Source organism: Onychostruthus taczanowskii, unplaced genomic scaffold (genome assembly GCF_017590055.1).
Source record: "Onychostruthus taczanowskii isolate IOZ18803 unplaced genomic scaffold, ASM1759005v1 scaffold174, whole genome shotgun sequence".
Lineage (NCBI taxonomy): Eukaryota > Metazoa > Chordata > Aves > Passeriformes > Passeridae > Onychostruthus > Onychostruthus taczanowskii.
In genome coordinates this window covers 73,262-96,771 of record NW_024498951.1, presented here as the reverse complement: position 1 = coordinate 96,771, position 23,510 = coordinate 73,262, and the positions used below count along the sequence as shown (strand labels likewise).

At 43.7% G+C, this 23,510-nt stretch overlaps 1 protein-coding gene across 1 annotated transcript in view; it reads left to right on the top strand.

Moving 5' to 3' along the window:
- Positions 1-2,753: 2,753 nt before the first annotated feature.
- UGCG (UDP-glucose ceramide glucosyltransferase) overlaps positions 2,754-23,510 on the top strand; it is a 39,044-nt gene continuing 18,287 nt past the window's right edge. The window contains exon 1 of the mRNA XM_041400197.1: positions 2,754-3,030. Coding sequence (XP_041256131.1) covers positions 2,933-3,030 — 98 coding nt within the window. The 5' untranslated portion in view covers positions 2,754-2,932. The remainder of the gene's footprint in view (positions 3,031-23,510) is intronic.

The following is a 23,510-nucleotide window of genomic DNA, read 5'->3' as shown; positions in this document are numbered from 1 at the left end:
TTTCCTCCATTACAGTGCTGAAAGTATACTGAAGATTCTGGTTTTAAACCTTACATCAACTTGAACATTGAGTGCTGCAGCTTTTTACCTTAAACGCCTCACGAGAGAGTTCTTTCTCCCCATACAACCAGGGGGCAGAATGACATCCCAGAGAGGATGACAGAAAGGTGGATCCTTTCTAGACAAAGTTATTTGTACTAGCTTGGTGTTTCCCCTTGGAACACTGCTTGAGGACTGCTCATTCATCAGTATGGCTGGCTGAAGTACAGGAGTCAGTACCTTTATTCATTTTATTTACGAAGAAGCCCCAGCAAAGTCTGTTTGCATGGAGTCATTGACCCTACCTGTTGCACAATAAGCAGCCTCTCAATCTAATCTCCCAGGCAAACACCTTCTAGGACAAAAAAAAATAAGCTTTACTGCTTCAGTTTAATAAACTCTGATTATTTGCTCTACTGATTACTGGAGACAGGCCCTCAATCTTCCTCAATTCCCTGTACTGTCTTATTTTAAGCTAAGATACTCTTTTGCATAGGTTGTTTCTGCCTTAGAAGAGAGATGCAAGCCAACCAGGTAAGGGTTACATGAGCTGTTATTCCAACAATTAACACTTATCAGCTCTGAATTCTCTGACTCAACTAGTCTTGTGTGACTGTGCCAACATTGAGCATGGCAATTCAAATCATGGCTAAAAAATGCCTATAATGCTCATTGAGGCAATCTTAAATTAATATAAATGTGATCATTAGACTCCAAATGAAGGAACAAATGGAAAAAAAACCTGCCACCTTCAGTTACAAATGACATACAAACACAATAGGGGAATTTGAAAATTAAGGAAATTGTTTTACTTGAAAAGCTATTTTTAAGGAAGTTATAATAAGAAATCACTGAAGCCAGTGAAAAGTCATGTTGCTGCCCCCATGATTTATTTATGTGGAAACTAACATTAACCAGGAACTACCAGACTATACAGGCAGTGTTTGCACTAGAATGGACTGATACCTCACCTGTTCTTACCAGTTATTAGTAGCTTTTCACTTTTAGTTTTAAATTATACTTTTAATTTGGTCACTTCCACACCAGATGAGATCCCTTTTTATGATGCCTTTAAATTACTATATTTTAACTTGTCACATATAACTAGAGCTAACTTGAAACCCAATTCTTTCTGCAGTTATTGTGGTGGCTAGAATACTTTTCAAAACCACAACTGAGTTATTAGCAGAATTTACGAACACTCCTGATGCTACATTAATAAGAGAGAGCTGTAGAGGAAAAAAACAATTACAGAATATGCATATCCTGCAATGTTCAGCTTGTGTTATTAGTGAAGGCTCCTGAGAAAAAGTATACCTTCTCGTGTACAGGTAAACATAATCTCTTATGTAAGGCTATGCTTATTCTGGCAAGCTCAGTATAGTCAAGGCACAGCCAGTCAAGTAATTTTATCCTCCCACAGCATATCCCAGATTAATGGAGTTAAATTTAAAACAGTTAATGCAATGCACGTTTGCCTATTACACAATAAGAAAAGAAAAAGAAAAAGAAATAAATTCATATTTATGACCCCAGCTCAAAAATGCTGAAATGTAAAAGAAAGCAGAAGTGTTGCAAGGTTTCTGCATGTGAACCCCCTCAAAAATGGACCCACATCACAGTAATAGGAATTGCTATAAACACTGTAATGAAATAAAGGCAAGAATAGCTGGCTCAGAGGATTAGTAATGAGCAACTGACTCTTTCATTAACTGGACACTAACTCAAACATATCCAAGGCTGGTAGTCACCAGGTTGCTTTAGCACTACTTAGGCTTCACAGATGGCAGTATGACTGCTGGAATTGCCTCAGTCCATGGAGCAGCTGCTCTGACTCACAGAGTTCAGTGCTGCCAGCAACTCACAGGTGCACACCTATGCTAGAAATAGCAATCCTGTCCTGCAGCATTCAACATTACCAAGAAAGTGTTCGGACTCAAAAGCAATAAAGAAAAATAACAAAGGCCATGCAGCCCTATATCAACCCCCCTGTACTAGATCTCAGAATCAGAGAGCAGTTAGCGTTGGAAGACACCTCTGGAGATCATCCAGTCCAACACCCCTGCCAAGGCAGGGTCACCTAGAAAAGGTGAACCAGGAACAAGTGCAGGTGGGTTTGGAATGTCTCGGGACAAGGAGATTCCATGACCTCCTTATGTAGCCTGTTGCAGGGCTCTGTCTGTGTAAAGAAGTTCTTTCTCACGTTGAGATGAACTTCTTGGTGAAACTTCTGATTTAGTTTATGGCCACGTTCCCTGTCCTGTCGCTGGGCCTCGCTGAAAACACTCTGGGACCTTGGTCTTGGCACTCGCTTTCGAGATATTTATATACATCAATGAGATCCCCTCTCAGTCTTCTCTTTTCCAGACTGAACAGCTCCAGCTCCCACAGCCTCTCCTCAAAGATGCTCGGCAACACCGGCAATATCCGTCTGCCCCCGATCCCCGCCTCTGTGCACAAAGGGCTGCAGTCTCCTCAGCGGCCAACACCAAAGTTAGACGATACGGAACCAGCGCCTCTGCCGCGTCCGCACCCCTCCCCGGCGGGCGTGGCGGGGTACCTTCGCCTGCCGCCGCGGCCCCGCACCTCCCGAGGGGGCCCGAGGGGGACGGACCCAAGGTCAGGCGGCGGCGGCAGCGGCGGGCGGGGGCCGGGCCGGTAACGGATGTGCCCGCCCGCCCCGCCTCCTGCGCTGACAGAAAGGCGGCGGCGGCGGCTCTTGGTGCGCCAGCGGCTGCCGCGCGCAGGCCGGTGCGGAGCAGCAGCGGCGCCTCCGGAGCCGCCCCAGAGCCCGCCCGCAGCAACCGCCGCTCCGCCGCCCCCGGGCCGCCCGCGCCCCCGCCTCGCTCCGCTCCGCCGCCGGCTCCTGCTCGGGCCGCCGCGCCCCCCGGGGATGGCGGTGCTGGCCCTAGCCTCGGAGGGACTCGCCATCTTCGGGCTCATCCTCTTCGTCGTGCTCTGGCTCATGCACTTCATGTCCATCATCTACACGTAAGCGCTGGGGTGCGGGGGGATGGCGCCGGCGTTGTTCCGTCACCCACCCGCCATCGCGCCCGGAGCGCCCGGACAGCGGGCCCCGTCCGCCGCGCCGCCTCCGCCCCGGGCTGGCGGCTCCCCTGCCCCGGGTGTCAGCAGGGACCCGCCTGCCTGCCTGTGGTGTGGCTCCCGCAGACCCCGCCGAGAGACCCGGGGCCGGGCTGGCCGTGCTTAGGGCACGGCTGTGTCCCTGCCGTCGGTCTGCGAGTAAAAACCGTCCTCTGGTATAATGCCTCTTGCTCCGTGCGGTGATCTTTGCTCCGTAGCCCTTAGTGCTGCTGAGGAAGGCTTGGTGTTTGTTGTGTTCTGGTATACACCTGTAAAGGGTAGCTTTCCCGGTGGTAGTGGGAGACCAGGGTGCACAGGACTTCCAAAATGTATGATGTTTGACTGCAAAGGCTGTACGGCAGAAGAACTGAAAGAGCACAGTACTCTGTGCCAGCCGTAAGCACACTTCTTTTTTTTGTATTGAGAAATAATGATAGTGCTAGTAAAACAAGTATATGTTGTGAGTCAGATCCTTCTTGGGTAAGTCCAAGTAAAAATGCCTTTAGAGTTTGTGAACAATGTTTGCATTTTAGTGACTGACAAAGCAGATAATTTCTCTGCCAGGTTCTTTCTCTGGGTATGTGGGGAAAGGATTAAGAATGCATCTCTTAGTTGTCGTTTTGCTCTCTTAAGTAAAAGGCCACTCTTGCATCACTACTAGGATTGGAAAATACCTGAATTTCTGTTTGCTTTCTTTGTGCTTATCTGTTCTCCTTTCTTGCTGCTCTACTGCATCTGATAGGCACCTGTGATAAACCTCAGCCCTTACTGAAAGCAAAGCTCACAGAATGGGTCAGGTTGGAAAGGACCACAGTGGATCATCTGTTAATCGTCTGTTAATCCTAAAGCACAGGACTGTGTCCAGATGATTCTTGAATATCTCCAGTGAGGGAGATTCCACAAACTCTCTGGGCAACCTGTTCTAGTGCTCAGTGCTGCAAAATAAAGAAGTCCTTTCTAATATTTAGGTGGAACTTCCTGTCCACCACTTTCTCCCTTTTCTCCTGTTGCTTGCCATCACTGAGAAGGGCCTGGCTCCATCCTCTTGGCACCCTCTCTTCAGATACTTGTAGACACTGATGGGGTCCCCTTTCAGTCATCTATTTTCAATACTGAACAGGCCCAGCTCCCTCAGCCTTTCCTCATATGAGGGATGTTCCAGTACCTTAATCATCTTCAGAGTTCTCTGCTGGACAGTTTCTGTTGTCTCTCTTTTACTGAGGAGCCCAGAACTGGACACAGCATTCCAGGTGAGGCTGCACCAGGGCTGAGTAGAGGGGCAGGATCATCTGCCCCAGCCTGCTGACAATGCTCTTCATAATGTACCCAAGGATGTCATTGGCCTTCTTGGCCACTGCTGGCTCATGGAGAGCTTAGTGTCCAGAGGACCCCCAGCTTCTTCTCCACACAGCAGCAGGTCACCCCCAGGTTGTGCTGGTGCCTGGGGTTGTTCCTCCCCAGCTGCAGGACCCTGCACTTGCCTTTGCTGAATTTCAGAAGGTTCCTCTGTGCCCATCTCTCCAGGCTGCTGAGATCCTTCTGAAGGGCTGCTCAGCCCTCTGGGCTATCGGCCACTCCTCCCAGCTTTGTGTTGTCAGGAAGTTGCTGAGGAGGCCTCTGCCCCTTTACCCAAGTCATTGATGGATAAATAAACAAGACTGGGCCCACTATTGAACCTTGGGGGACACCATGAGAGGCTTCCAAATTAGAGTCTGTGCCACTGATTAGGACTCTGAGAACTGGCTGAACAGCAGATCCCAATCTGCTTCACTCTTCACTCATTCAGTCCACACTTTCCGAATTGAACTTATGGATACCAAAGATTTGCTTCTGCCTCATTTTTTTTCTTGTTTCTTTCTTTTTTTTTTTTCTTTTTTTTTTTTTTTTGTGGTTTTTTTTTTGGGTTTTTTTATTTTTTTTTCTTTTGTGGTTTTGTTGTTGGGTTTTTTTAAATTTTTTTTTTTGGGGAGGGTGTTTGTTTTTTTAAATGTGAAGTCACTAATAAGCTCTAATAATTTTATTTTATTTTACTGTAGTTCAATTATCCTTAGACGTTATATTCACTTGGATAATTAACTTCTTTCTTGAAAAATACCTCTATGGGTTACCTTGGACACAGATGGCAGGATTTCAGTACTAGAGGGGCAGAAAGTGTGCTTAGTGGGGGGAAGAGACTACTTTGGGCTGATTTTGGTCAGCTTTAAAGATGATTAAAACTGTCCACTGCATGCTTAAATCTCAACCTGTCAAGTAAGCATGTGTGGTGCTACTGCTCATAACTCTTTTACAAATAAGTGACAACTGTAATGGGCAGGAGACACGAATGGGGAAGATGTGCAAGAGGATAAACAGGAGGCAGAAGGATGAGATATGCTAAGAGATGTGAGAGGAAAGTGTGGTGGCCTACAGCTGGTCTGTAGGCCTCAAAGTATAAATAAGCATAAAATTATAACGGAAATATGTGATCAGTTACATAATTACCTGACTTATATAATTTGACCAGTAAGAGCAGGCCCAGGCCGTTGGAGACTCAGGCTTCTATTGGCTGGCTGAGCAGGAAGTTACAGGCTCAGCCAATGAGGATTAACCTCGTGGGCTCCTAAGGTATATAAGGGAGCAAGGTCTGAATGAAGTGAACTGCTGCTGCAGGGACTCAGTGTGTTGGTCTGTCTCCGAAACTGTGACAACTGGTGGACCCCGACGTGATCGCAACAGCTGTCACCAACAGAGTGGGGAGACAGACGGGGCAAGCAGGAGGAGCTGCCCACAGCCTTTGAGCGGTGAAGAATGGCATATTGGTCTGGAGCCATGATTGGGCTGGACCCCCCCTTTTAATTTTTATTTTTTGTAAGTGGAAGACACCACCAGCATGGGAGTATGGGCTTCAACACCAGAGGACCCCCTCCTGAAGGTATGGACTCCATACCCATTTTAAAGAAAAGATGTGAATAATATGAAGAGCGGGCTTTATTAGCCCTCGTAATGTGGTGTGAGAGCCACTGACTGGATGTATCAGAAGGGGCTGCCCTAGATTTAAAAACCTGGGAGCGGGCTGGCCAACATATCCTAACAGCTGCCTCCACAGGAGATGACTCTGCCATTTGTGTTATCAAACCATGGAGACTCATAATGAACATGACAAAAATGTTGCAGAGCGAGCGGGTGGTGAGAACGGCAGAGGGATCACAACTGGTGCTGTCTGCTGAGGCGAATGGCGAAAGCAGGAAGCCGAGGGAGGCAGCAGGGCAGTCAGGTGCTGTGCCAGGTGTGAGAAGGAAAAGGATGGTACAGAAAGTACAATGTGTCAGGAGGCTTATGGGCAGAGTCATGGGGCCTCCCCAGGCAAGGGTAACCTACCCGGGGAGTGCCCTGACACCCTCTGGGACCAGGATCTGTTGGCCGATCACCCCATCCCTGGGGCCGCCAATGAGACCGCCCCAAGCGGCCGTGCTGTGTTAAATGGGCACTCCACAGCCCCGCTGTGCCCTGCCGCGGCTGCCGAGGCCTCTGAAACAACTGGCCACTTTCCCGCTCTGCTGCCCCTTGTTCTGCTGTGCTGGCAGAAACCTCCGTAAGCACCCAAGACCAGCGCGCACTGTCAACAGGATGCACTGCCACTGGTGCAGAGGGCAGAGAAACCCCGAGCGCCCCAGAACCGCTTCCTCCTGAGACCAGCTGGACCAGCTCCAAGACCACACCCCCAAGCCTCCTTCCATGGGTCGTGCCTGTGTTTTCTGCCCAGCCTCCAAGGGGTTGGGATGTACCTGCCCATCCCCATGACATGGGGGTGGGCCCGAGAAATGTGTCACCACGAGTTCCCAGAGATGTCATACATGGAAGCGGTGCTGCTGTCCCAGTCGCTCCCATGCTGCAGGACTGAGAGTTTTCCCTAGATTATACACCAGCTATGAACACAATATACACCAGAGAGGACGACTCTGCCACTGCTGAGCCATGATGGTGCAGAACTTTCCCTTTCGACCCCGGTGGGTCTCCCTGTGCCAAGCCTAAAATTGTGCTCTCAGTTATCCAGAATTGTGCAGACATGTTATTTAAGGATAAAAGCTGTTAGGCAAATTTTTAACTAACCAGCCAAAGGTACAAATAAAGTTCTAAAGCTTATAGGGTTATTAAGAAAACACCAAAAGTTAACCTACTCAATATGCTTGTAAAAGAAAGCCTTACATACATTATTCTTAAACAACATTCATGGTAATATTTAGACTTTATCACCTTATATCTAACTGGACATACCTTGTGATAACTCTAAATAATGGCAACATAACACTTAACTTTGTCACTTTCAGTTTAAAGATTATTCATAATCCCTCAAGGAAAAATACACCTTGGGCCATCAATGGGACCCTTAGAATGACAACTCGTAACTTTACTCAAATACTTCAAGAATCAAATATTTTAGAGACATTACAAACACAAAGATGTGTCATTTTTGCTCATGTGTCAAGATGTGGCCTGTGAAACTTAAGATGTGAGATGTTTCCTTTGATAATTTGGAATTAGTCTTGTAAAGAGTACTTTCAGAAGCAGTTGTACACCTCGCTAAATACAATTCTGACAGTGATAAGGTGTGTTACGCCACTAGTATCCCCTACACAGAACTTTAAAAGATACTTTTTAAACAGAAAAGTGGGAATGCCTAGTGCTGTGTATACCCTAAAACAGGTGACACTATTAAAAGGATTTTAGATATTTAAAGAAATTAAGACTAAGGGTTTTATTTATTTTAGACTATAGATAACGGGCCTGAACTAATATTGTTTTTCTTGTTGTTTTTCCCACAGTTCTGAGAATTTAAATGTTTCCTGGTTTTAGATTGAGCTATTTCTTATTTTAGAGTTAAGTTGTAAATTTGTAACTGTTGAGTTGTTTCTTATTCTTAGAGCTAAGTTGTAAATTTGTAACTGTTGAGCTGTTTCCTGTTGTTAGAGTTAAGTTGTAAATTCATAACTGTTAAGCTATAAGCCTGCAGCGTGCTTTATTGATAACTTGTATCGCTAGTGGTTCCACCTGACAGCTCCGGAGAGTGAATGTTACAAATTCCAGAATATATAGGCTACATCACCAGCTAAAAAGAGGCCTGAGCCTATTAAATTGAGTTGAAGGCTCATTCAAGGCCTGGGTCGATGTTTTACCCAAAGCCGTGTCCGACACCTTGTCTGCAAGGCGCCGGCAGAGGATGACAGACACTGCTTTTGTATTTAAACACAAAAAGGGGGAACTGTGGTGGACTACAGCTGGCCTGTAGGCCTCAAAGTATAAATAATTATAAAATTATAACAGAAATATGTGATCAATTACGTAATTACCTTATTTATATAATTCGGGCAGTAAGAGCAGGCCCAGGCCGTTGGGGACTCAGGCTTCTATTGGCTGGCTGATCAGGAAGTAACAGGCTCAGCCAATGAGGATTGACCTCATGGGCTCCCGAGGTATATAAGGGAGCAAGGCCTGAATGAGGTGCTGCTGCACGAACTCTGTGTGTTGTATCACTGGTCTGTCTCCAAAACTGTGACAAGAAAGAACAGGGAAGAACTAGAGGGAAGGGTACACTTCTGGGCAGACGATTCCACAGGAGCTACCCCCTCAGAGGGGCTGCCTGCTGTGGAGGCAGTAGTGGAGCAGGGACCCTCTTGAGTGCACTCTGGGCTGCAGGTAAGGCACTCCTGAAGGGACTGTAACCTGTGGGCAACCCATGCTGGTGCAGAGACGCCCTGAGGGGCGCAGCTCCATGGCTGACTCTTCCCTGAGGATACTGCAGCCTGTGGCAGGCCCTTACTGGGGCACAGACTCTGCCAAAGGGATTGCAACCTGTACAGCAGTCACTCCTGAGCAGTTACACCTGCTAGAGCACAGCAGCAGTTTAAGAAAAAACAGCAGTGGAAGAAAGTGAGTAAGAAGTAAGGCATGGCAGAAAAACCATTATGTGCTGACCCTTGCTTCCTGCGTCATCTTGCTGAAGGGCTGGGGAGGGTCTGAGGGTAAGGAACCATGCAAATGAGCAGTTCAGATAGAAGGGTGAGGGGGAAATGTTTCTTATTGAAGCAGGACAAAAGATACTTCACTAAAAGTTAGGTTGTCTTTTTTTCCTCAATACCCAAATGGATAATTAGTTGCCTGATGATTGCCAGTAGTTTAAATTGAATTGCCTGAGTTGAGGCGGTTTTGTCTGTGGCAGTAATTGCTGGGGAATGAGGGCAGCAGCTGGACCTGGTATGGCCTGCATCTAGAGTATTTGCAGTGGTGTGAAATCTGGAAGGAGTTGTATTTTTTGTTAATAGAAATTACAAGTGCATGTATAAATTGTAAGTTAACAGGTGGAAAACTTGTCAGTTGCGGATGGAGTGGGTAGGAACTGGGGTGATCTAGTCTCAGCCTCTGAGGCCCCTGGTTTGCTTCCAGCAGGGCTCTGGAATTGCCATCTCAGTAGGGCCAGAGTCAGGAGCTGTCTTTGACCGAGTAACAGGCTGATGGCAACGGGGATATTTAGAGTTCAGTGCAAAACAGTGTCCCATGGTTGGAGGTGAGCAGCTGGTAGCAGTGAGGTGGCAAAATTGCAAACTATTCTGGGTTCACAGGCAGCTGTGGTGGAGCTGCCCTGTTACAGTGATTTGGCAGATCTGAGGAAAAAGGACCGTAGCTCCCCATAGTGTGACCACACAGCTGCCCTTTGAAGTGAAAATATGGAAGTGGGGAACACCATCCCAAGCTACTGTCCTTACAGCATCTGTGGTGGTGATGGGATGTATCCGATGGCTGGAGAGGACAGCGTGCTTGTGCATTTGGTGCCTGTGACACTTGTTAGCATTGCCCTGTGTGCGGAGCGTGCATGGGATGTTGTCTAATGGAGCTGCACATGGAGGAGTGGCCTGGTCCTGTAAGCAAGATAGTCCTGTGAAGGGAAGGTGAGGGACATGATCAGTGGTATTTGCTCTGAATGCTGGAGCATGTTTATGGGGAAAGGGTTCCAGATAAACAATGATTGCTGGTGTTATGGCTGAAAAGGTTGGACACTGTTCCTAATGCCTTTCATCTCATATAGACTAGTTTTATTCTGGATGGCAGACACAGCACACTGCAGCTTTTCTGAGAAGCCCCTGAGGTAGGAAAGGGACTTATGGACAGAACTGCTTTTTATGTCAGAAGATGCAGTATTAGAATAGAATTAGATGATATTCGGCATTTACTGAATAACACATTGTTCCTATTACAGGAAATAAAGAAAAAGGATGAAAGTAGTTAGTCTTCCTGTTTTCTCCTTACAGACAGTATTGTTGATTTCATTTTGTTGAAGTCATTGAGATACTGCTTGTACTCAATCTGCACTGTGTCTAGCCATGTTGTATTGGTGAGTTGGAAGGTCCCATCTGTGCCATTGGAGTATTAAGATAATGTTGTAACATGTCAATAAAGCTGTTGTGGACTAGACAGTCATCCTGTGGTTTTCCACTGGTATTTAAGAAGTTTGATTTAGTAAAACACTTAGAATGTGTAAATTAAGTGGGTAAATGGAGTTTTTCCGGAAAGTAAGTTTTTTGTCTTGAAATGCCTTAGCAGTTGTTGAGATTAAGATCAGGACAATATTTCTTTTGCGTTTGTTCATGCTGTAATTCCATTCAAAGTCGTAGGATTTGGATATCTAAGGTACTGTTCTTCCATTCTGTTATTTGCAAAATCTGGTTCTTGCCACCTCTTTCTTCTACTTTAAATGGGTTTGAGACACAGAAACTTCTAGGTTGGAAAAGACCTTCAAGATCATTGATTCCAACCATTGACTGATCACCATCTCGTCGATTAAGCCTTATCACCAAGTGCTGTGTCCATTTCTTGAATATCCCTGGGAAAGGTGACTCTGCAACCTCCCTGGGCAGTCCATTCCAATGCTTGATAGCCCTTTCCATGAAGAAATTCTTCCTGATATCCAAGCTGAACTTCCTCTGACTCGAGGCCATGTCCAGTCATCCTATCAGTAGTTGCCTAAAAGACACCAACCCCCACCTGGCTACACCCTCCTTTCAGAGTTGTAGAGAGCAATAAGGTCTCCTGAACCTCCTCTTCTCCAGTATGAACAACCCCAGCTTCCTCAGCTGCTCCTCCAGTATGAACAACCCCAGCTTCCTCAGCTGCTTCTCACAGGACTTATTCTCTAGACCCTTCTTTGGCTTTGCTGCCCGTCTCTAGACAAGCTCCAGCACATCAATGTCTTCCTTGTTGTGGGAGGCCCAAAACTGAACACAGGATACAAGGTGTGGGCTCACCAGTGCCAAGTAAAGAGAGACAATCACTGCCCTGGTCCTGCTGGCCACACTGTTTCTGATATAAACCAGGATTCCATTGGCTTTCTTGGCCTCCTGGACACATGTCTGGCTCATGTGCAGGCAGGTGTTGATCAGGACCTCCAGGTCCCTTTCTACTGGGCAGCTTTCCAGCTACTCTGCCCTCAGCATGTAGCACTGCATGGTGTTGTTTGTCTCCTGAGCAGCACCCAGCAGTTCACCTTGTTGAACCATTGTCGTGGCTTAAGGCCAGATAGAAATTAAGCACCCACAGCAACTCACTCACACCTCCCCACTACTTCTACCTTGGTGGAACACTACTTCACAATTGATCCTGGACTATTGATCCAGATCCCTCTTCAGAGTCTTCCTACCCTCCAGCAAGTCAACACTCCTGGCCAATTTTGTCATTGTGAATGTACTGTGCACTTGATCCCATTGTCTGGGTCCTCAGTAATGATATTAAAGATGTTAGACGTTTGTCAACTCTCTCAAGCTATTTATTTGTCTTTTTGTCTGTATTTATCTGGTCAAAAAACCTGAACTTGTGTGAAGTCATGTTCTGGCTTTGAGTCTTGTCCTACTTGTCAGTGGCAATTCTAATTACAGCACTTAATGGAAATCACTTTTAGGCAGCCACAGTCAGTTGGTATTGAGGTTGCTCATTTTCTTGGTTCCCAGATGTAAGTGGGAAGGGTAGTGCATGACACTTAATTGATAAACATACTGCTGGTTTTAGACAAATTATTTTAAAAAGCTTTTATTTACAGTAGTAAATGAGGAAATAATGAATTCTGCATTTTTGTGGCATTTGGGTGTAACTGGGCCTTGTCTGCTGAGTGAAAATCAAGACTTTTCAGAAACATATACAGGTAATAAAAAACCCAGACATAATTAAAAGTAATTAGTAACCTTATTGTGTGTATGGACACTAGGAGGAAATTCAGTTTGCACAGATGCATAAAACTCAAATTTCCTGAGGTACTTCTGCAACACTGAAAGACTTCTTAAACATGGCTTCAAACCTAAGCAGGAATCTCCACATAGCTGATGTCTAACTTCTGGGGTTTTTTTAGTGTGAAGTTAATACTTTGGTTAATAATTCCTCATTGCGTAGTAATTGTGATACTTAATTCTTAAGAAAATAAAAAAATTATTTCTCTTGGGCCTGTTTGTCTTGTCAGCCCTTTCTTTTTATTCTTTGATAATCTCTTGCTGCTCAGTCTGTAATTTGTGTCCAGGTTTATCCCATTCCAATCTCTCTGCTTCTCATTGTCATCTCATTTTCACCTTATTGTGTGTTAGTGGGACTGTCTCCTCTTTTAAACTTTCTTATATTTTCCATTGTCTGACAATAGATTGGGTAGCACAGATGTTAAGAGCAGCACTAGTTACACAATTAGACACTATTGAGTTGCATTTTCTTTGATTTGTGGAACTGCTGCAGAAACATCTTGTTGCAGATAGGAGTAGGTAGGTGGTGGTGTAAATCTAATTTAAAAGGCAATGTTTAGAGAACTCTCCTGTTACTATCAAGGTTTACCAGGCATAAATGAACAAACATTTTGATAGACTCTGATGGACATAATCCACCTATTCCTTTATGAAGTGAGAGGTACCCTTGCCCCCTGATAATAACCAAATTCAGACAACTGCAAAGTGTAATGGTACTGGAGCTTCTCCAGGAAGTAGCTGGAATATGTCTAACACATGCAGAATGCCACATCTGTTTTTGGGTATTTGACTTAAAGGAACTTTTATTCAACTTGAACAACTTGCACTTAAATGTCTTATGCAGGTTATCTTCCTCAAGTAAGTAAGTAGTTTTTCCAGCTATGTATCTGATGACAAGGATGTTGTAGAGTGTTGGTGACTCTAACAACAAACAGATTGTTATCTGTGGTCTCGTATGTGTGGAACAGGGAATGAAGCAAATTTGTATCTGATTAGCAGTGTCTTTTTGCAAAAATTCTTTGAGGGTTAAAAGCAAGCAAAAGAAATACTTAAGTGGTTGACCATAAACTAGGACATTGGAGAAGCAGGAAAAGTTGGGAAGTTATCTGAGGCTTATGTTTGATCTGAGGTGACATTTCATCTTCCTGCTTTTTCCTTGAGTAACCCTTATCTCCCATAATTTGTGCATTGATGATGGACCCTACTTTATGCAAAAATCTCAAGGTGTTTGCTGCAAGTGTTATATCCATAAAACTTCATGTTGTATGGGTTTTCAGCAAATGGATAACAACATTGTAGTGAGGCACATCTGAAAGATAGCAATGCAAAGATTGGCAGTCAAGTAGAGTTACTGAGGAGGATCACAGGAAATTGGTAGGGTGTGGAAACACAGAAGTCAGAATAAACAGAATATCCTGAGTTGAAAGGGACCCACAAGGATCATAGAAGTCTAGCTCTTCTTCCTGCACAGGACCAGCCTTGAGAGTCACACCACATGCTTGGGAGCATTGTGCAAACACTTCTTTAGCTCCGGCAGACTTGATGCTTTGACCATGTCCTTGCAGGGGAATCTTTTTCTGGTATCCAGTCTAAACCTTCCTTGACCTTCAGACCATTTCCTCAGGTCCTGTCACTGGTCACCACTGAGAAGAGATCAGTGCCTGCCCCTCTTCTTCCCCTCACAAGGAAGTTGTAACTGCAGTGAGGTCTTCCCTCAGTCTCCTCCACACTGAGCAGACCAAGTGACCTCAGCCACTCCTGACAAGGCTTTCCCTCCAGACCCTTCATCTTCTTTGTTGCTGTCCTTTGGATGACCTCTAATAGCTATATGTATATATATATATATATATATATATATATATAAATTTTTTTTTTTTGTGTTGTTGTGCCCAAAACTGCACACAGGACTTGAGGGGAAGCTGCCCCAGTGCAGAGCAGAGTGGAACAATCTCTAACAACTTAGAGGTGAAAGCCATTTTTTTCAACACTGTAAGGGAAGTGGAGTGCTTTAGGTGGGAAATGCCAGTTGAAGGTTAAGTTCCATCTCCTGCTTGAAGGTGAAACAAATTTTCATAGTTTGCTGTATACACATTGCATTGATATGATAATAATAGCTTGTGGTAGAAGATGGAAACTGTTGAAGGAACGTTAAGTTTGAGATGCAGAAAATTATCAGGTGTCAATGATTGCTGGGGCCAGTTGTCATCTTCATTAATGACATGGACTATGTGACGTGATCACCAAGTTTGCTGATGGTACAGAACTGGAGAGGGTGGCTGATACACCAGATGAGTTCAGAGGGACCCAGACTGGCTGGAGAAAAGTCTGACAGGAAGCTTATGAAGCTAAATCCAGCAAAATGCCATGTCCTGCACCTGGCAGAAATAATTCCGTGCATCAGCACAGGCTAGGAACTGAGAGGCTTAAAAACAGCTTGGCAGACAAAGACATGGGAGTGCTGATTGATGCCAATCAGCGTACCAAACATCAGTTTGATTATGAACAGTGACATGCTTTTGGCGGAGAAAGCCATTGCTGCATTGTTAGCAGGTTGAGGAAGGTGATCCTTCTGTTCTACATGGCACCAGAAAGGCTGGCTGGGGTGCAGAGCACAGTTCTGGTCTCTCCAGTGAGTCATGGGTATGCTTGAGCAAGTCTAGCTTAGTGCTACAGGGATGATGGTGGGATGGCAGCATCCTTCACTCAAGGAGGCACTGAGAGCTGGAACTCTGCCTGGAGGAAGGCTCATAGGGATCCTGTTAATGTGTGTGAGTACCTGATTGTTTGGGGGGGAGTGAAGGGTGTGAGGTCTGGGACTCATTTCAGTGGTGCTGTGTGACAAGATGAAAAGCAACAAATTCAAGTGAAAGACCGTAATTTTAGAGCAAAGAAGCTGTGCATTGAAAGAGGCTTTCTGGAGAGTTTGTGGAGGCTCTGTCCTTGGAGACAGGAGAAACTGCCTGGTCCTTAGCCAGGACCTAATCTAGCTACCCCACTTTGAGCCAGGTGTTTGGAGTAGCGGACCTCCAGACATGCCTTCCAACCTCTGCTGTGTGGTGATTTTTTTTGTGTGAAAGATGACATTGAGACAGCTGTTTGGACTATTACAGAGCAATAAACTAAGAAAGGTGGTGTGGAGGCTGTAAGTATTGTGTGTAAACTGAAGTTTACCTGACATCATGTATTCATAAGGCTTAAATTTAGATAATCCTTAGGGGAAGACATATCTGAAAACAGGAGGTGATTTTTTTTTATATAATAAGATTGTGGTTAGATGAGTTTCTGTATTGCAGGCATGATAAATGGGGAAAGCAAAATAGTGCAGGACCAGTAATCTGAGAGTGATTACAGTGTGGGAGAAAACCAATAATGTTGAAGGCAATTAGGGCAGGCCACTTCTTTACTGGGGAGTCAGGAGGATGACATGCAGACTGTAAAATTTGGGATAAACATTAAGGTATTAGTGGCCCTGAATGATTTACCAAGATGCAATAAACCTAAGCCTAGATTAAAGACATCTAGTGTTCATTTAAAGGAGAGGAATCATGGCAGTGGTGGATGATGTACTTATGTTGAGAAGAAGGAAGATAGTACAGTAGATGTATTTTGATTTTAAAGCCTACTTGTCACATGTCTTGGAGTGGTTTGTGTGGAAGGGGAAGATGGAAGGCTGTAAGATTTGGAGTATGTAATACGGAAATTAAATGGATTTGGTTAGTGGAGCTCTTATAGGGCAAAAAAAGCATCCAGCTTTGTATGTGAGCTGGAGTGGAAGAAGCTGAATAGTGGGATGGGGAAAAATATCTTTCTGTCAGCTTTTGTCAGGATACGAAGATTTTAAAGAAGTTGATGTTTTAAATGAACTGTTTCCATAAAAGTGCAAATTTTGATTAAGGTGGATGAGTAGAATGGTAGAAGATAAATGACTCTTAAAAATTGGAATCTGAAATTTCTGTCCTAGCTGCTCCATGACATGCTAAGCACATAACTAATTTACTTGTTTACTAGAGCACCCTTCAGTATTTCTGTCTGTCACTCCCTGAGAATGGCGTAATGCTAAATAGTAGTGTCAGAGTTCATTAGGATTTTTAAACTGCTTTTTAACTGAAATAAAATACCACAGTTTTGACACATTTAATATTGGTTTTACCTTTTACTGAAGATGAGTGTTTAAAATAAATTATTGATTATTTTATTGTGAGAGATGTTTTCCTATAGACTAAAAAAAGATTTAAAAAATATTTACTAATTGAAGGTGACTTGTTTTGCATTTTCTCATATACATTACTTTTCATAGTAGGTGATGAGGACATATTGAAGACTATATCTTCTTATAATTCATACCCTGAATCAAATTATTTCAGTTTCAGAATGTATAAAGAAATGTCTTTCTGTTCTGTGTCTTATACTGTCCTTTGGGCAACTAAGGTAAAACACATTCTTGCAAGTGTAAACTTGGAAGATAGTGTCGTGGGGTGACAACCTTTATCCCAATATTGTGTGTTGTGTGTGGCAGCTGCGCCTTTTCCTCCCCCGGCCGTCTGGTACTGGGGGAGGGGTGGTTGGAGGTTTTTTTTTTAGGGGGCTCCCTTTTGGAGATTTCCCCTAATTTGTCCTAAACCAGGACAGATAGAAAGCTGATGGGGTGCATTGTACTAAGTGAAAGATTAGGACCTTCTTGCCAGTGCTGCTTTACTGAGGAATTGTTTTATTTCTTATGGCAGTTTTTTGAACTCCTGCTGGGTGCTTTTAGTGGATAAATCTTTTTTCATTAAAGCAGCAGGATAACTAACAACCTATATTTTCCTGTTTGTGCTGGTAGCTGATTTGGTCAGGTTTTGACCACTTGAGTTCTGCTCTTAGAAATACCTCTTTTTAAATTAAAGATTGTTTTGTTTTCTTCCCCCTCTGTTGATAGGGCTCATCTTAGATTTGTTCACAATATAGTCCATGAGGAGGAATCTGTAAATGAAGTTAGCCATTCACTTTTATATTGTTTGCGGCTGTCCTATTTTTGTTAAGCACTTGCCTTGATCTTGATTCAATTTGCCCATGTTGTAGGGATTTCCCAGATGACTGCTGCTTTGGTTTAATAATGGGTATTATGCTACACCTTATTTTATGAAGCGGAAGTATCACTTGTTTGGTCATATGCACACATTGTTAAAATATTCAAGCTGATGAAAATCAGATATTGGTCAATGTACTGAGCTGTTATGGAGCAAATAGCCTATGTGTTTTGTATTGAAATACTTTGAGTGAAAAATTGGATCAAAATTGAGTTCAAAATTGTTACTTCACATTGACTTTAGTTAAGCATTTTTAGAAAGATAATACATATGTTTTATTACCTCTTTTGTGCAGATTGTGTAGTGATGAGGGCAGTAAATTTTTTTGACAGCACAAACCAAGTATTGTGGGGTTTTTGTAGACATAAGACAGATAAAATTTGTGAAGTTAGTTTTCTGGTTTGTACTTATCAGAAATGTAAAAAAAAGTAAGATTACCCTTCTTAAATGCAGTCATACATGATGTTGAGTGTAGAAGTGTTACTTTAGCTTGAAATTTTGTTTCAAAGCATTTTTGTTTTTATGTAATTGCTTCCTTCAGTTTCTGATGTTTCATACAGGAGACTTATTCAAGCTTTCCAAAGCATTTGCAGCACGAGGGCACTGACCCTCTCACTGACAACTGTGTAGTCCAGACAAGATTTACAGCTTTTTTATTACCCCAGCTTTGGGTAATGTGGTCCCAGACAGTGTGTTCAAACTTGTGTGAATTTGTGGTTTAGTGTCTTTTTCAGCAGTATGCTGTTTTGTACTCTGGAACACTTGTTGCTGAGTCAATGAAATAAAAATCAGACTGTCATACACTGAAAATAAAGAAAAAATCTTGGCATGGTACCTGCTGTGTGGTTGTTAATATAAGTTTCTGATGAGCCCTTAACATAATTCTACTGCTGGCAGTTAATTGTTTCGGAAGTTTTGAGGGAGAAGAAACTGGAAAAAGCTGCACAAAAGGAGCAGCCTGAGGTCTGTAGGATGCATGTTATATTATGTTTAGCAAATCATATTGTCATTTAAATTTGTGCCTTATGAAATAATTAAGGCTGAGCTAGTTTAATCTTAACAGATTTTCAAAGTAAAAGTCAGAAAACAAAATTGAATAGTCTCAAAATAAAATTGTTCTAAAGCTTTGTGTTTTAGAAGTTCCCAAACATTGATGAGTCGATCCTGTACTAAAAGCTGTCTTCTGTGGTTTATCTGGCCCAGAGTTATGGCCATTCCCTGGAGATGCTTTCATAAACAAAACATGAATTGTGTTGGATGCAGCAGTTCTCTAAACTTACATAGTGTTTGTTGCAAGGAGTACCAAAACCTTTTCTGTTTCTATGCCTTAGTGAATCTTGATTTGATTCCCAAGGGGATAATCCAAATCCCTTCCTTCTGCTATACCTTTCTAAACATTTCTGCCATACTAATCTGCCTTTAGTGAGCATGTGGCTATGTGGTGACTCAGATCAGCAAGCGAGTTTTTTCTGTGGGGTAGTTCCCTGTTTAATCAGAAGGCTGATCTGATTTGTCTTGTGGTGCTGACTGTTTTATAGCCACAAGTGGGCTGAGGGTGTGGGAAAGCAGAATCCGGGAATAAACTGCTGTTTTGATGGCAGACTGCAGATAGACTACAAAGAAAAAACAGTGTGTTTATTTTAATATTCAGCATGATGCAGTAATGGATGTAGGCATCTTGCTACATCTTTGTTAACTCTATTAAACTCTATTAAACTTGTTAACTCTATTAAATTGTGAACTATCAAAGATTCGGTCAGTAAGATGGTTCCTATTGCTTCAGGTTCAGCCACAGCCTATTGTATGGCTGTTTGTTTCTCCCTTTATCCTGAGGGAGTGGGAGAGGAGTTGGAGAGGAAGTGTGTTTGCTGGCTTTAAGCTGAGGTCTCTAGTGTTTGCTCTTTCTTACTCCTAAAAGATAAGGTCAGAGTTTTTTCTACTTGAAACTGTAAAATAGATTTGAAAGCATTTTCAATTCCTGCCATTCAATTCCCCCGTTTTAGAAAAGACTATGGATTGCATGTCCTGAATGTGACTTAAAGGTAATACTTGGAAAATGCTAGTTAAAGAATTTCAGTAGTGCGTGGAGGTTTTAAATTTGAAATGGCAAATAGCAATAGATTGGACTTCAACTGTTCTACATTACATGATTTTTTTTCTTATTCTTAGCTACTGATTGAATGACTCCTTTCCAAAACTGAAAAAGCAAATTAGTGTTTGGTTTTTGAGAACACTCACCTTCTAAAAAATAACAATTATCACAATCTAGGATCTTTCCTGATCAATTCCAATTCAAGACCTCTAATTTGATCTTTTTTTTCTTTCAAGTGTTGACTATTGAGCTTCTTTAACTTAACTTTTTATTTTTTTTATAATTTCTCTTCCTTTCCACTACCCACTGTGATTTCAGTGCATTGTATTGTACGGTCCTTTTCATTCTGTCTGTGGAGGTTATGTGTAGGACAGGAGAAAATATGCACTGGAATTGAACGAATTGTTTTATTTGCCTTGTACACTCAGCTGGCATGTGATGAAGCTCAATTGTAACATGCTTTTCAACATAAACCCCTAGCATGCATTCTTTGTTTTCAGTAGTTTTGCAGGCATGCACAAACCTATGACTGTTTTTCTGCTGGCAGACAGCCACAAGAAATCTCTGCTACAAAGTGCATACCTGAATCATACCATGTTCTTCTTTCAGACTCATCTACTTCCCCCTGTCTCTGAACATTTTATCAAGGCCAAGTGACTTGTTAAATGTTTTTATTTACATAAGGGTTTCCCCTGAAGTCCTTTCCTTGTTGTCCACAGCTGCTTGATTCTGCTCCTCCCTATTGTTGGATCTGAGGGTTGTGTAGCTATGAGGCTGGTGAGTGGGTGGATTGACTTGCCATGTGTCCATATGGCTGTTGAATTGGATGTGAATTGGATAAGGTGACAAAAGTGGAGATGGGAAAGAATGCCTCTCTGAGAGCAATAACTGTCTGGTGCAATGGTTTACCCAGGCCAGCAGCTAAGCAAGGGTGCCTGGCACTAGCATATTTCTATAGACTGATGTCTTCCTTTCAGTCAAGAAAGGTCAAAGAGGGGTATGCCTGAAGTATTGCTTCAAGAGTCACTTTTGAACACTGGCATTGTTTTCTGTTACTAATTAACTCAAGTTAGCTTTTTCTGGCAGATAAGGAGCAACCTCTAAGGGAGTGAATGCTGTGAGGGAAAACTGTGATGTGGAGATGGTTGTGGGACAGTTTTTAGGGGCCTGAACCAAATCTATGGTCAGCTCAGCTCTTCTGGAATTCTGCTGAAGCGTGAGGTGGAAGGAGACCCTATTCCTGTTCTTCTCCTGTGATCTTGGCAGCACATTTAGGGCCTTCTTGAACACACTCTGGAGCTTTCTGCAGCCTTCCTTAGAGTTCAGATGCCTGAACTCTAATTTTGCAGAAGACAATCTGAAGTGAACGAAAACAAAATCCAGATTTAATTTTCAGTTGGGTGAGTGATTTGAAGCAAGATTGTATATGCATCAATACTGGCACAATATCTTGCTTGGCTGGGATTGATGGCAGCACAGCAGAAGGATTACTGGGGGACCTTTGCTGCCTGTGAAGCTGCGTGATTGTCTTGCTGCATCCTTTCAAGCTTGCTAGGTTGGACTGATGAAATTCTCACATTACATGTTGAGTAATAGTTATGTGGTGGTTTGTGAATCTCAGCTAGTTCACTGTGGGATCAGACAATTATCAGCACAGGACATCCCAGAAAAAGAGGAGAAAGGCGGCAGGAGGGAGTGCCTCTGAGCAGTAGCTTGCAGTTAAACTGGTTCAGCTACATTATAAAGCTCCTCTCAAGGGGAAGAAAGGTTTAAAACAAGACCAAGGTGTTTAATTCTTGCTTTAAGAATAATTATTTCAGTTTACTAAGAGACCAGTGGCCACAGGTGATTCTGGGTTTTCTTTTTGATCTGTCTTTCAGTTTTTAAAGCTCTCTGATGTCTATGAGGTCCATAAAAAAGAGTAATAGAGTAGTAGGCCTCCACAGTAATGCAGCAGTGGTATTTCTGTGGGCTTAAATCTGGGCAGAGGAGTATAAGAAATAGGTACTTGATAATAGTATGTTATTCAGCCTTACTTGTATCATTGCAGAGTCGTCTTGTGTTTCTCTGCCTCCATGTTTTGCTTCCTGATGGGATCTACTAGAGCTATGACAATGGTTGCTTATATATACCCCATGCTTTCCACCTTCACATGCAGACAAAAACCTGCATATATATTTATTATATAAAATGCAATTATATTCATATATATTTATTATATAATATTATGTATAGAAAAATATTATTCACATAGGAAACATAGCAACATATGGAGTCACAGAATAGTTTAGGTTGGAAAAGCTCTCCAAGATCATCAAGTCCAGCTGTTAACTGAACACTGCCATGTCCCCCACTAAATTGTGTCCATAAGTGCCATATCTACGCACCTTTTAACTGTCTCCAGGTTTGGTAACTGCCACTTCCTTGGATGGCCCATTCCAATGCTTGCTAAGCCTTTTGATGAATAAATCTTTCCTGATATTCAACCTAAACTTACCCCAGTTCTGCAGCTTGAGGCCCTTCATCTTGTCTTCTCACTTGTTGCTGGGACCAGAGACTGACCCCCATGTCACTACAGTCTCCTTTCAGGGAGTTGTAGAGAATGATAAAGTCACCTCTAAGTCTCCCTTTCTCCAGGATGAACACCCTCAGCTCCCTCAGTCTCTTCTCATGAAACTTGTGTTCCAAGCCCTTCCCCAGCTCCTTTGTCCTTCTCTGGACACGCTCTAGCACCTCACTGTTCTTCTCGCAGTGAGGGACCCAAAACTGAACACAGCACTCATGGCACACCTCACCGCTGTACAGGGTGGCAGTCACTGTCCTGGTCCAGCTGGCCACACTATTGCTGGTACAGGCCAGGAGGACACCACTGGCCTTCTTGGCCACCATGGACACATGGCTGGCTCATGTTCAGCCGTGGTTGACCAGCACTCCCAGGTCCTTCACCTCTGGGCTGATTTCCACCCGTCCCTCCCCAGCTCTGCACGGGATTGTTGTGCCCCAAGTGCCGGACCTGGCACTTGGCCTTGTTTAACCTCATACAATTGGCCTTGGTCAATCCAGGCTGTCCAGACCCCTCTGCAGGGCCCTCCAGCAGATCAGCTTGGTGTCATCTGCAAACTTACTGACAGTGCACTCAATCCCCTCACATGATCATTGATAGAGATATTAAGCAGGACTGGACCCGATACTGATCCCTGGGGAACACTGCTGGTGACTGGATGCTAATTGGACTTAACTGCATTGCCCGCCATCCTCTGGCCTGGCCGTCCAACCAGCTGTTAACCCAGCAAAGAGTGCATCTGTCCAAGACATGGGGAGCCAGTTTCTTCCAGGAGAATGCTGTGGGAAATGGTGTCAATGGCCTTACTGTGTCAAGGTAGACAACGCCTATAGCGCTTCCCTCATCTACCAAGTAGGTCACCTTGTCACAGAAGGTGATGAGGTTGATCAAATAGGACTTGCCTTTCCTAAACCTATGCTGATCCCCAGGTTGTCCTGTTCATGCCACACTCAAGATGATCTGCATCAGAACCTTCACCAGCACTGAGGTCAGGCTGACAGGCCTGTAGTTAGTTCCCCAGATCCTCCTTCCAACCTTTCTTGCAGATGGCTGTTATGTCGGTAGCCTCCAGTAAACTGGGACTTCCCTCACAACCAGGACTGCTCGTAAGTGATAAAAAGAGGCTTGGTGTGCACTTTCTTGAGCTCCCTCAGGAGCCTTGCATGGATCCCATCTGCCCCCAGACACTTGTATGTCTAAGGTTTGTCCCAGGTTATGGGGCCTTCATTCTGCTCCCTGTTCCTTTCTTTTCACTCAGGGACCTTGTTATCTGGAGGGCAACTGGTCTCACTATTAAAAACTGAAACAAAGAAGACAGTATCTGAGCCTTTCCTTATAATTTCCCATTATGTGTCCCTCTGCATCCAGTAAAGGATGGAAGTTCTCCTCAGCTCTCCTCTTGTTGCTAATGTGTT